The sequence below is a fragment of the Dromiciops gliroides genome, chromosome 5 (assembly GCF_019393635.1).
Source record: "Dromiciops gliroides isolate mDroGli1 chromosome 5, mDroGli1.pri, whole genome shotgun sequence".
In the NCBI taxonomy this organism is placed as follows: Eukaryota; Metazoa; Chordata; class Mammalia; order Microbiotheria; family Microbiotheriidae; genus Dromiciops; species Dromiciops gliroides.
This window is the reverse complement of record NC_057865.1, coordinates 143307048-143319117: the sequence shown is the minus strand read 5'-3', so window position 1 is coordinate 143319117 and position 12070 is coordinate 143307048. Positions and strand designations below refer to the sequence as shown.

Sequence of the window (12070 nt, the reverse complement as noted above, 5' to 3'; positions counted from 1 at the left end):
CCTGTCCATAACTTCTACACAAGTTACGTGTTCTGGGGTCAGGCCAAACAAGTCTTTGCAACACAGGTATTCACATAATTAAGGATAGCTAGTAGATTTCCACTAAGGTTGATCTCCTCACTGTCTTTAACCCATCCTCACATAACACAATCTCAAGGCCCTTTACCATCCTAATGGAATTAGGATGAGGATCAGAGTAATAACCCAGGATTGATCTGACCCCAATCATCTTTCCAGGTAGCATAGGACAATGGGAAAATAACATTGACTCAACTCCTTCAGTTGTATGTCTACTTGTTGACCATTGGGCTAGGGTCTCATATTTATAGTACTATTAAATCAATGTATATATAGATTAAAGCTGTCATCCTCAACCCTCAGTCTCTCTTCCTTTTCTTGCCACTCTGATAGTTACCGCAAAAGTAAAAAGAAACCAGAGAGGACCGAGAACCATTTTTAATTTTTCTAAAGTTTCAAGGACTGCCATGGCCAAAGGATTCACCATCTAGTTTACTAGCCAAGGGCTGATGTACTAACCTGATCCAGTGATCACTTAATCTAACTGGGAATTAAATTTCCCCATTTGTAAGATAGAATAGCAATAAGTGCTGGGCCTACTTTGTAATATTGTGATTATCAAGTTAGATAGCATATGAGAAAGTGCTTTGTAAACCATAAAAGTCTACATAAACTCAACATATCCTTAGCTCTTTTGATCCTGAGAACAATTCTGTGAAGTAGGTGGGACAGATATGATCACTAATAAAGTGGGGTGTGTGTGTGTATGTATGTATGTATGTATATATGTATGTATCTGGAGAATAAATAGTACGGCATTGTCTTTTGCATTTTGCTCACATTACCATCCTACCAAAGTAGGTGCAAAATACCTTCAGTATTGTCATTTCAATTGTTTGTATCTTATCAGTCAGCTGTTTAACAGCAGAGTTTGCTCGTCCTTGGATGCTTTCAGCACGTTGCAAATTTTTCAGCATTTCTTCCAGGTTCAGTAGACTGTTTACTGCTTCCCTAAAATAAGAGAATAACATATCAGATTAAAGTGAATAGAAAATTCTGATATTTTGATTTACTCTGATTCCATTCCATTTAACCACACACATGACTGAATTGAGTATAAAGTAAATTTAGATTATTTTTAAGCAAAGGAAAATGCTAAAAGTGTATGTTTTGAAAGCTAGATACACACATGTACACATATATTATACATATATATATCAGAGCACATAGTGTATATACACATGTGTGTAGTATAAATATGAGAGGTAGTATGGCATTGTAGATAGAGAAATGGCCCCATAGTAAGGAGAGAAAGGGAAGGGAATCAACATTAAGCATGTACTATATGCCAGGCACTGTAGTTAGTACATTACAAGTTCTATTTCATTTTATTTTCACAACAACCTCTCTAATACCCTAAGCTGCAGAACTGTTGCTGCTCTTCATTTGTAGAGGGGGTTTCTTCACTGAGTCCCTAACCCTGACAGAATCTTAGGTTCAGGTCCCCACTCCTCCTTCCTCCAAATTAGGAGTATGGGCAGTATGCCCGTCCTGATTCAGTCTCCCATGGGGCTGTTGAAACAATTTGTAGAGAAGTTCTATAACTCTTTCCTTTTCTCTTACTATGTGGTGAAGACGAGTCTTTTGATTGGCAGCTGAGCTGGAGCAGTGTATGTATACACAAAAGACCTGAGCAAAACTGATCTTTCCTCCCTGGCTATGTGTATAAGTGAGAAGGATGAACTGCTGTGGGTCAGTGGCAGGAGAGCAAAGACTTACTTCCATTACGAATGCCCAGAAACAGGCTCACCAAACATCCATCTGTTGCTCAGTTGTGTCCGACTCTTTGTGACCCCATTTGGGATTTTCTTGGCAAAGATACTGGAATGGTTTGAACTTTCCTTCTGCAGCTCACTTTACAGATGAGGAAACTGAGGCAAATGGGGTTAAGTGACTTACTCAGGGTCACCCACCTAGTAAGTGTTTGAGGCCAGATTTGAACTTGTGAAGATAAGTCTTCCTCATTCCAGGCCTGGCTCTCTATTCACTGCACCACCTAGCTAGTCATGTAGGGGATTATATCAGGCAGAACACACTGCCTACTCCTAGGGATTAGATTCTCATTGATCAGTCCCCTGTTACACATCTCATTTCCCCCAACAGAATACAAATCCTTGAGTGGAAGGACTTGTGTCATTTTTGTTTTTGTTATTTCCAGTAGCACAAAGTAGGCACTCAATGCTTACTGATTGGCTGATTTTTGCGAGGATCAAAAGAGAGAATAAACTTGAATACTACAGAAATGCCAACCATTATGACTTGTTACTTTATAAAAATGCAATATGATCATCAGCCATTCAACTTCCCTAATTCCTAAAGCTTTAAACAGCAACGTTAACAAATCCTTACTGGAATGGGGGTTGGGGGTGGGAGAGTCAAGAGGTTTCACAGGGAGAAAGTGTGTTTTTTAAGGCTGAATACTTTAAAGCTGTGTTTATTCAGGTTTATTTGAGCCTGACTGAAATTCCACCCTCTCAGCAGCCCAGTCAGAGGTTAAAATGAAAAGCATGTTAAGTAATACCAGTCTGTCTGCCCATTAGTCTGTCTCTCTCTTAGTGATTGCATCTCTCGTCGATAGTTATGGGCTATTTAGAACTGAACATTTAAAGTTACATGAAGATGAAATTTAATAAAACTATAGCAGAATGTTAGACCAACTTTTTTATTAGCATTTCTAGAGATTTTTTTAGCCAGGACAAAATCAGGTAAAATTCAATCCTAGCCCTTTCAAGCGATCATAGAGTCAAAGAGAGTTAATAACTACTTGCTGTATGTCAGGAACTGTGTTAAGTGCTAGGGATTCAAAGATAAAAATGAAATAGTTCCTGCTTATATTGTATAGGGGAAACAACAAACGTCTGTAAATAAATAGATATCAAATATCTACAATGTAATTCTGAGAGTTAGGGGGAAGATAATAGCAGCTGTTGCTGCTGCTGGTGGTGGTGGTGTGTGTAAATAAAACATAGCCTCAAGTAGGTAATTCAGTCAGTGAATAAGCATTTATTAAGTGTCAGAGACTGTGGTAAATACAGGGAATACAAAAGTGAATCAGTTCTGGTCCTCATGAAGTTTCCATTCTAATGAGAAGTGAGATATGTACATGTATAAGCTTGGGCTTCCAGCCTACCCTATAGCATTTTGCATGACACTCTCCTACTTCATGGAGAGAATGATGATTCAAAGATGCATCTGAATAGTCTGAGAGCTTTGGGGAGAAGAGACAGACTTTGGAAGCTGCAGACAAGTAGGGGAAGCTGGCTCCTGAACACATCCCCTGATTTCTAGCTAGTCTTTCTATAGACTTTGGAGAATTTCTTCTTGGATGATGAGATCAGAGCCTCTTTCTTGGTTGATGTGAGGTCTCATCTCCCTCTCATCAAAAGAGCTCTTTCACTCTATGCATTTTCTGTTATGAGCTCTATAAATCCTCCAATTTCTACTTGCTTGGATAAATGAGTTTACTCAGTATTCACTATGTGTGATGGTCTTTTGTGTAATGAACATTCATGACAAGGGGCCAAGCTGGTAGGTATAAGCTTAGGGTAACCATTCCCCTTATGGGAGATCAGGGAGAATGATCCTTTTTTTTTTGTTTTGAATCTTTTGTACCCATAGATGAGCAAGATTTAATGTTTGTGTGTGGGTATAGATAGGGAACATTTAGGTCCGGTATCTCACTGGAGACTGAAAAAAGTGCTCAGATTGATTAGTGGTACTCCAAGGGATTTCCAGCTATAGTGAAGGCTCATCTTTTTTTTTTTTTTTTAAGTGACGCAATTGGGGTTAAGTGACTTGCCCAGGGTCACACAGCTAGTAAGTGTCAAGTGTCTGAGGTCGGATTTGAATTCAGGTACTCCTGATTCCAGGGCTGGTGCTCTATCCACTGCGCCACCTAGCTGCCCCAAGGCTCATCTTTTTTGAGCTGCAGTTAAACAACTCATCAGGGTATACAAATCTTACATTTACACACATAAGTGTGTACATAACAAGTACAAATGGCATAAGCTAATTCTAGGAGAGAAAGAACTAGCATCTGGGGGATAGGGAAAAGTTTTAGGTCAAAGGTAGTGCTTGAGCTGATCTTTGAAGGAAACTTTACAGAAATTAGGGAAATGAGAAGGGCAGCTAGGTGGTGCAGTAGATAATAGAACCAGACTTGAACTCAGGAAGACTTACCTTCCTGAATTGGAATCTGGCCTCAGACACTTATTAGCTTCATGACTCAGGGTAAGTCACTTAACTCCATTTGCCTCATTTTCATCATCTGTAAAATGAGCTGAAGAAGGAAATGGCAAACCACTCTGGTGTCTCTGCCAAGAAAACCCCAAATGGGATCACACAGAGTAGGATTTGACTGAGGCAACTCAACAACAATAACAACAACAGGGAAATTAGGTGGAGAGAATTCAATTCACACTTCAGGGACAGCCCCATGCCACAATTTCCTCATTTAACCATATTGCAGGATCTCTCTCCAGAATCAGTTTGCTCTTTCTTCCCCTAACCTCTATCACTTCCTCCCGTACAAATTCCAATACTTTTCTCTCACCGATTCAACATGCTCACTTTAACGAGACTTTACTAAGTGTTTACTAAGTTTACTAAGTGTAACACATTGAACTACATGTAGTTTTGTCCTTCCTGTGCCCTTTTTGTTCTACCGCCTTAAACCCCTTCTGGGCTATTTTCATTGCTCATTTCATCTCTAATTATACTAATTTTTTATATTAATATAAACCAATATGGCATAAAAGGGTTATACCTTCAATTGGGTCCCAATAAAATTGTAATAAAGGTTTATTTATATAGTAGATCCTCAATAAATGTTTGTTCTTAATCTTGTCTTTGATAATGTGACCATCCATATGACCTGATGAAGCTTGTGTAGTGAGCCACAGCTTCCCAGGCATATAAAAATAACAGGATGGAGGTTCCTTTTTGCTTGGCTAAGTCAGCAAGGACAGAGGAAATCCAGAGCTGGTTAAATTGTCATAGTCTGATGTAGTGTAAGGAGGTAATAGACCATTAGAAAGGAATCAAGCCCCTAAATGAAAACAGGAAATAAGCTTCCCTGCTCTCTGTCTTATTATTATTATTGCCTGGCACCCTGAGTCACCTTGTTCAAGAATTTGGCATTTGTTATGCAGCTCTGGATGCTGTACTTCTAATTTCCTTTAGCTATCACGATGCCCTTTGGCTAATGCTTTTCCAACTGCTTGTTAGAAGATTCCCTATTAGAGAGATGTTGGTGGTGGGGAAAGGGATGCTAAAAACCATGCCATTTAATGGTCAGTTGGAGAAACTGGGGGTATGTATGTTTGAGAAGAGAAGTCTAAGGGGTGACACCACATTTATTTTCAAATAGTTGGAGGTCTATCATGTGGAAGATGGATTAGTCTTGTTTTGCTTACCTCAAAGGACAGAAATGGATTCAATAGGTGGAAATTGCAAAGATGCAGATTTAAGCTTATTGCAAGGAAAAACTCCCTAACAATTAACAGTGACCCAAAGTGCCTTGTTAGGTAGTAAATTTCCCGTCACTGGAGATCTTCAAACAAACAATGTCAGGGATATTGGGGAGGGGATTTCCTTTCAAGATTTAGGTTGAGGTGGAGGGCCTCTGAACTCCTCTGCCAATTCTATTAGTCCCTAAGAGCAATGGGAGAACATAAGGAAGCAAAATACTCACTCTGCTTGTTTGGACTTCGATAAAAGTTTCTGGGCTTCTGTGGCTTTTAGTTTTAGCCTGCTCCCTGCTGCTTGGTGGTCCTCACAGAGTTTCATGAGAAATTCGATTTTGTCAAGCTCATTAGTTAGATTTTGGGAGGTTAGCGGGAGGTGGAGATCCAGGACATGATTTGCAACCTTCTCGATGTCTTCTGGTGGGACGTTCTCATCTTAAATAAGAATGTAAAATATAGTTAAGGGTGTCTCTTTGCCAGAATCTTTTAAGCATGTTTAAATAAACTCAACAAGCATTTATCAAGTGCCCACTATTTGCCAGAACCCGCACTGAAACACTGGGGATACAGAGAAAGGCAAAATTCAGTTTCTGCTCCCAAGGTGCTCAGAATCTAATGGGGAAGTAAGATACAAACAACGATAAGTGAATAAAATGTGTGTGTGTATAATTTTTTTGTGTTTTAGGGTTTTTGGAAACCACATAAACACAATCAAAAAATGGAATTAAAGTATAAATAAAATGTGAAAATGAAGATGAAGGATATGGTGGTTATATTTTAGTTGTGTCACTGATAATAGAGCCCAGGGAAGAATTTTTAGGGAAAAAGTTATTTGCTAGAGCAACAGTGGAGTTGGAAGAAAGAATCTTTTCTAAGGTTGCAGTTTCAAGGTCTTCCCTTCCCCACCTCCAAAACAAAGCAAAACAAAACAAGACTACTAAATGGTGAATAAAACAAAATACGACTAAATGGTGAACAGAAAGAAGGGCTACACAGGAAAAGACACTACCAAATGAACGTGCTCATGGGCAATAACTTCTGTTAGGGAAACCATTACCACTGAACTTCACTATGTTCTGTATATATACACTAGCATTGGTACAGTGGAGAGAGCCTTGACTCTAGACTCAGAGGAATTGGCTTTGCATTCTGCTACCTTTATGATGTTGTACAAGTCACCTAAATTCCCCTGGTCTCCCTCATCTGTAAAATGAGGGAGTTAGACTGGATGACCTCTGAGGCCCCTTTTAGCTTGAAATCTAGGATTCTAAGCATTAAACTTGTCAAAGGCCTCTGAAACTCTTGGGTTAAGTAATATGCAAAGTCATATTATTTGATTGAGTAACCAAAAAGGAAAATAGATGATACTTGATGGTGATTAAATTGTGATCCAATCACAAATTGGAACATGTGGCCTGATGAACTAGGCAGGGGACAGAGCACTCAGAACTGTGACTCTGATTGTAGCCCTGTTAATATTCAACCACTAAGCTGGAAAGGCTTTGCATATAAGTCTAATGATAAAGGATTATGTTCCATGAACACCAATCTAGCTAGGTTCAAAGAGGCTCGTCACCAAGTTGTCTGTATGCTGATTGATTTTTTTTTTTGGATGCAAAAACTCTCAAAGGCCATCTAAGTCATAGAAAGGTTGTGATTTGTACTGGTGAAGGGAATACCCTAACTTGTGAAACACAAATACTTGAAGTGCTGAGATACGATAATGTTTTCTTCTTCCTGTGGGGAGTGTCTCTCCAAATAAAGGTACTGTAGATAGTGCGACAAAAGGGTCCCCTTCCTCACATATCTGATAAAACCTTGTCAAAGAATGAAGAAATAGGGTTGTTGCCATGAAGAAAGTTAAAAAGTTGCCCATCTATTTCTGGAGCAGCTACCATTTAATTCAATTGAATATAACAATCATTTATTGAATGCCTGTTTTGTGCAAGGAAATGTGCCAGTCATTGGGGATACAAAGAAATGGTCTCTGTCCTCAAAGGGTTTACATTCTTTTTGAAGAGCTTATATTTTACCAGCCTAGCATTTGTGTGCTTGGATACTGATCAAAGTGAAATGTGATTAATCTCTCTTCTCTTATTATGCAAAGTTTTATCTCATCACCTTGCAGTGCCCAAGTAAATTGCTGAAGCCCAAATATTAGATCTTAGACTGAACTCAAGGGACTTTCTTCTTTTAAAATATAAACTCCTTTTTTTAACTAAGTAAACTTGAAACACTGAGTTAATTTTTGTGGGTTGTCTGTTACATTCTAGGATTTATTAATGAATCATGCTAACTGAAAGAACCATAAATAAGAGCCTAGAATTAACATTTTGAGAATATTCTCAGTAGAAGTTGTATAACCTTGAACAAACAATTTAACTTCTGTGGCCCTTGGTTTCTTTATCTGAAAAATGAAGAGGTGGAACTAGATGAGCCAGAAGGTCCCTAGGGGGAGCAGCAATTTATTATTTCAAGATCATACATGACGGGCCATTTCCTGTCCTTGAACTACGTATGTAATGTCCAACCAATCTAAATTTGCTTTTCTTATGAAGCAAAAACAGTTGGGTAATAAAAATGAAACTGAGGAGGGAAACCAGCAGCAGCAGGCCTACTAGTTTCACAGATCATTTACCTTGCAAAAAGTCCTTCACTTTGTGGATGAGGGCTTTTGTCCTTGGTTCTTCTAGCTTTATTTGGTCTTTCATATTCTCTAGCCTCTCAGTTAGCTGCAAAGCTTTGGTCTTAGTAAGTTGAGTCAGTTTTGTTATGTTTCTTATCTGGAGAGAGATTTTAAAAGTACACAGTGAGAGAAAAGAAAAACACAATTGCTGAGCTCAGCAGTTTTGCTGAACAGACTAAAACCACTCATTAAGGACAAAGTAGAAAGCTGAGTAGTCACATTTTAGTAGTCCCATTAGGGCAGGGACTGTGTTGTTTTTCTTCTTGGTCTCCAAAGTACCTATTAATATTAGTTAATATTTATATAGTACTTTCTGGTTCACAAAGCATTTTACATATCTCATTTGATCTTAATAGCAACCCTGGGAGGTAGATGCTATTATTATCCTCATTTCCTATATGAAGAAACTGAGGCTGAGAAAAGTTAAGTGATTTAAGTTTCTGCGGCTCAAATCAAACTGCTAGTACAAAGCTATGAACATTTAGACTTTTTTTGTGTGGGGCAATGAGGGTTAAGTGACTTGCCCAGGTTCACACAGCTAGTGGGTGTCAAGTGTCTGTGGCTGGATTTGAACTCAGGTCCTCCTGAATCCAGGGCCTGTGCTTTATCCACTGTGCCACCTAGCTGCCCCCATTTAGACTCTTAATAAGTATTTGTTGTTGAACTTTTAATAATTATTATTGGAAAGTAATCATGATCAGTTTTTCATGTATTATTGTATTGTGGGAACAGTGTCTTTCTATCTTCCTTCCTTCCTTTCTTTCTTCCTTCCTTCCTTCCTTCCTTCCTTCCTTCCTTCCTTCCTTTCTTTCTTTCTTTCTTTCTTTCTTTCTCTCTTCCTTCCTTCCTTCCTTCCTTCCTTCCTTCCTTCCTTCCTTCCTTCCTTCCTTCCTTCCTTCCTTCCTTCCTTCCTTCCTTCCTTCCTTCCTTCCTTCCTTCCTTTCTTTCTTCCTTTGTTGGGCAATGAGAGTTAAGTGACTTGCCCAGGATCATACTAGTAAGTGTTCAGTGTCTGAGGTTGGATTCGAATTCAGGTCCTCTAGAATCCATGGCTGGTGCTTTATCCACTATACCACCTAGCTACCCCATGAACAGTATCTTTCAAGCACATTCCAGATCTAGGTCTGTGTTTCTATAATCAAAACCAATATTGAAAAAAAATCCTAATTTAACAAATAGTATTTTATAACAAATGAAAATGAAGTCAACTTAATCTAACATTTATTGAGCTTCTGCTATGTGCAGGGCACTGGAGACACATAACCAAAAAAATGAAACAGATGCAATCCTCATGGAGCTTAAATGCTACTGGGAAGAGGGAGGATACAACACATACCCAAGTAAATGCAAAGTTAAATCAATAAAAACTAAGTAGATACAAAGCAATTCCAAGGAGAGAATGCTAACGACCCGTGGGAGTGATCTAGGGAATTCAGGAAGGCCCCATGGAGAAGTGATGCCTGAACTGTGTTTGGAAGGCAGAGATTCTCAAATGGGGAGTTGAGGAGAGGACATGTATCAATCAGGCACAAATGGTGGACAGCCAATGTAAACGTACCGGGGCCATAGATAGAGTGATGTGTATGGGGAACAGTCAGCAGGTTAGTTTGACTGGAGCAGGGAGGGGCGATGTGGGTCAAGCAATAAGAGACAATACTGGAGGTTTGCTTGGAGCTAGATTGTGGAGAGCTTTAAATGCCAAACACAAGATTTTGTATTTTATTCTGGCAGCAATAGGGAACCACTAAGCATCTTGACTAGGGAAGTAACATGTCCTAATCTGTTTTAGGAATATTACTTTGGCAGTTCTGTGGAGGATGCAATGGAGAGGGGAGAGACAGGAGACTGGATCAGCTAGGCTATATTTCAGATGAGAAGTGATGAAAGCTTGAACTGGGAGTAGAGGCTATGCAAATAGAGGAGAGATGTGTGCAAGAACTGTTACACGGGGGATAGCAAAAAGGCTTGGCAACTGATTGGATCTAGGGAATTGAGGGATATTTTTTTTATAAGACTTTATCCAAGACTTGGGCAGCTAGGTGGTGCAGTGGATAGGGTGCTGGAGTCACTTAACCCTCTTGCCTCAGTTTCCTTACCTGTAGAATGATCTAGAGAAGGAAATGACAAACTACTCCAGTTATCTGTCAAGAAAACCCCAAATGGGGTCACAAAGGGTCAGACTTGACTGAAAGAACTGAACAACAACAAACTAAGACTTAGTAGAAAACAATTGGGGCTATTTATCCTAAAGTTTTCACCATGTACAATACCTTGATGAATTTTTGCTTGATTTTACCAGAAGCTTAGAATATAGGAAGAAGTTTTAGACCCCCAAAGTACCTTAAAGTTCATCTTGTCAAACCTTCTCATTTTACAGATGTCGGAACTCAGGCCTAGAGAGTTTAAATGACTGGCCCAAAGTCACATAGCTAGTCAGTCCCAGAACCGGACACAGGCGTCCTGATTCCAACTCCTGTGCCTTTTCCGCTATAGTGGCTCCTCTGGTCTTTTCTCAAACTCTACTAATCTCTCAAATTCTACTAATGCACATTCTTTCAAGGTCAAAAAGAAAACATCCAACCTTTTAGTAAATGAGTTTTATCTGTGAGTGGGCTGCAGAAATAAATTCCAAATGCTTGGTACGCTTAGAATCAAAATTACAGTCCTAAAAGGCTCTCGGCCTGGAAAATAAGATTATAATCTTTAAACGTGTGTCTTTAGATTAACATTCTTGTGCTTTTCTCTATGCTACATGGAGACAAAGCTGGGTAGGAATAGAACAATGCTGCCATCAAGTTGAATTTAATCATGTAAATCAGTGTGAACAGAAATAGGGCTAATTACAATTGGAACACTGCCTTTGCCCCTGACATATTTGATAAAAGTGTTTGCTTTTTTTTCTTTTTTCAATTATGTAGTTTTTTGTTTTTGCATTTTCTGTTCAATAGTTTAGATTATGGCCAGTTGTGAATTTTGTGTTTGTTTGGTTTTGCAGGGCAATGAGGGTTAAGTGACTTACCCAGGGTCACACAGCTAGTAAGTGTCAAGTGTCTGAGGAGGATTTGAACTCAGGTCCTCCTTATCCAGGGCTGGTGCTTTATCTACTGTGCCACCTAGCTGCTCCCCCAGTGGTGAATTTTAAAGCAAGAGGGAAATTTCTGAGTAAGAAAAAACATGTCATAATTTTATCTTTTCTGGGGAAATATCTTTCCTAATTCCCTAGAAATTTTCTCATTTTAAGGACAGGATAAAGAATTTGGGTATCAATTATAAAAGGTAAGAAGAATAGAAACAGTAATGGAGAGGAAATTCCTAACTGATGCAGGTAAAGTCTTAGTGTAGCCTGCTGGATACTGTACACCAAAAGAAATTGCTGATGGCTTTAATTAACCAGCATTTCTCAGTAATCTAATGCCTATCATTATCTAATGCCTATGTCATTTCTCTCATTAGCATTTTAAGGTTGTCTGTTTTCCTTCCTAATCAAGCAGAAGATATATTAATCCCTTTTGTGTAGCATCTCTTACAGAGTTCATTTGGAAAAGGAAATGGTGGGGGGCAGCTAGGTGGCACAGTGGATGGAGCACTGGCTGTGGATTCAGGAGGACCTGAGTTCAAATCTGGCCTCAGACACTTGACACTTACTAGCTGTGTGACCCTGGGCAAGTCACTTAACCCTCATTGCCTTACAAAAAAAAAAAAAAGGAAAGGAAAGGAAAAGAAATGGGGTTCTCCAGATGATTCTTGAGGTGTTGATTGTACCAAGCCCAAGAATACTATATGTTTTCCTCAGTTAGGTTCTTGGCCACTCTGAAGATTGTCCTTACTACACAGGGAAAAA

At 39.1% G+C, this 12070-nt stretch overlaps 1 protein-coding gene across 1 annotated transcript in view; it reads right to left on the bottom strand.

The window, feature by feature from the left end:
* Positions 1–12070, bottom strand: part of LAMB4 (laminin subunit beta 4) — a 131886-nt gene that overhangs the window by 11003 nt on the left and 108813 nt on the right. The window contains 3 exon segments of the mRNA XM_043967584.1: positions 891–1029; positions 5771–5978; positions 8182–8326. Of these exon segments, the coding sequence (XP_043823519.1) occupies positions 891–1029; positions 5771–5978; positions 8182–8326 (492 nt within the window).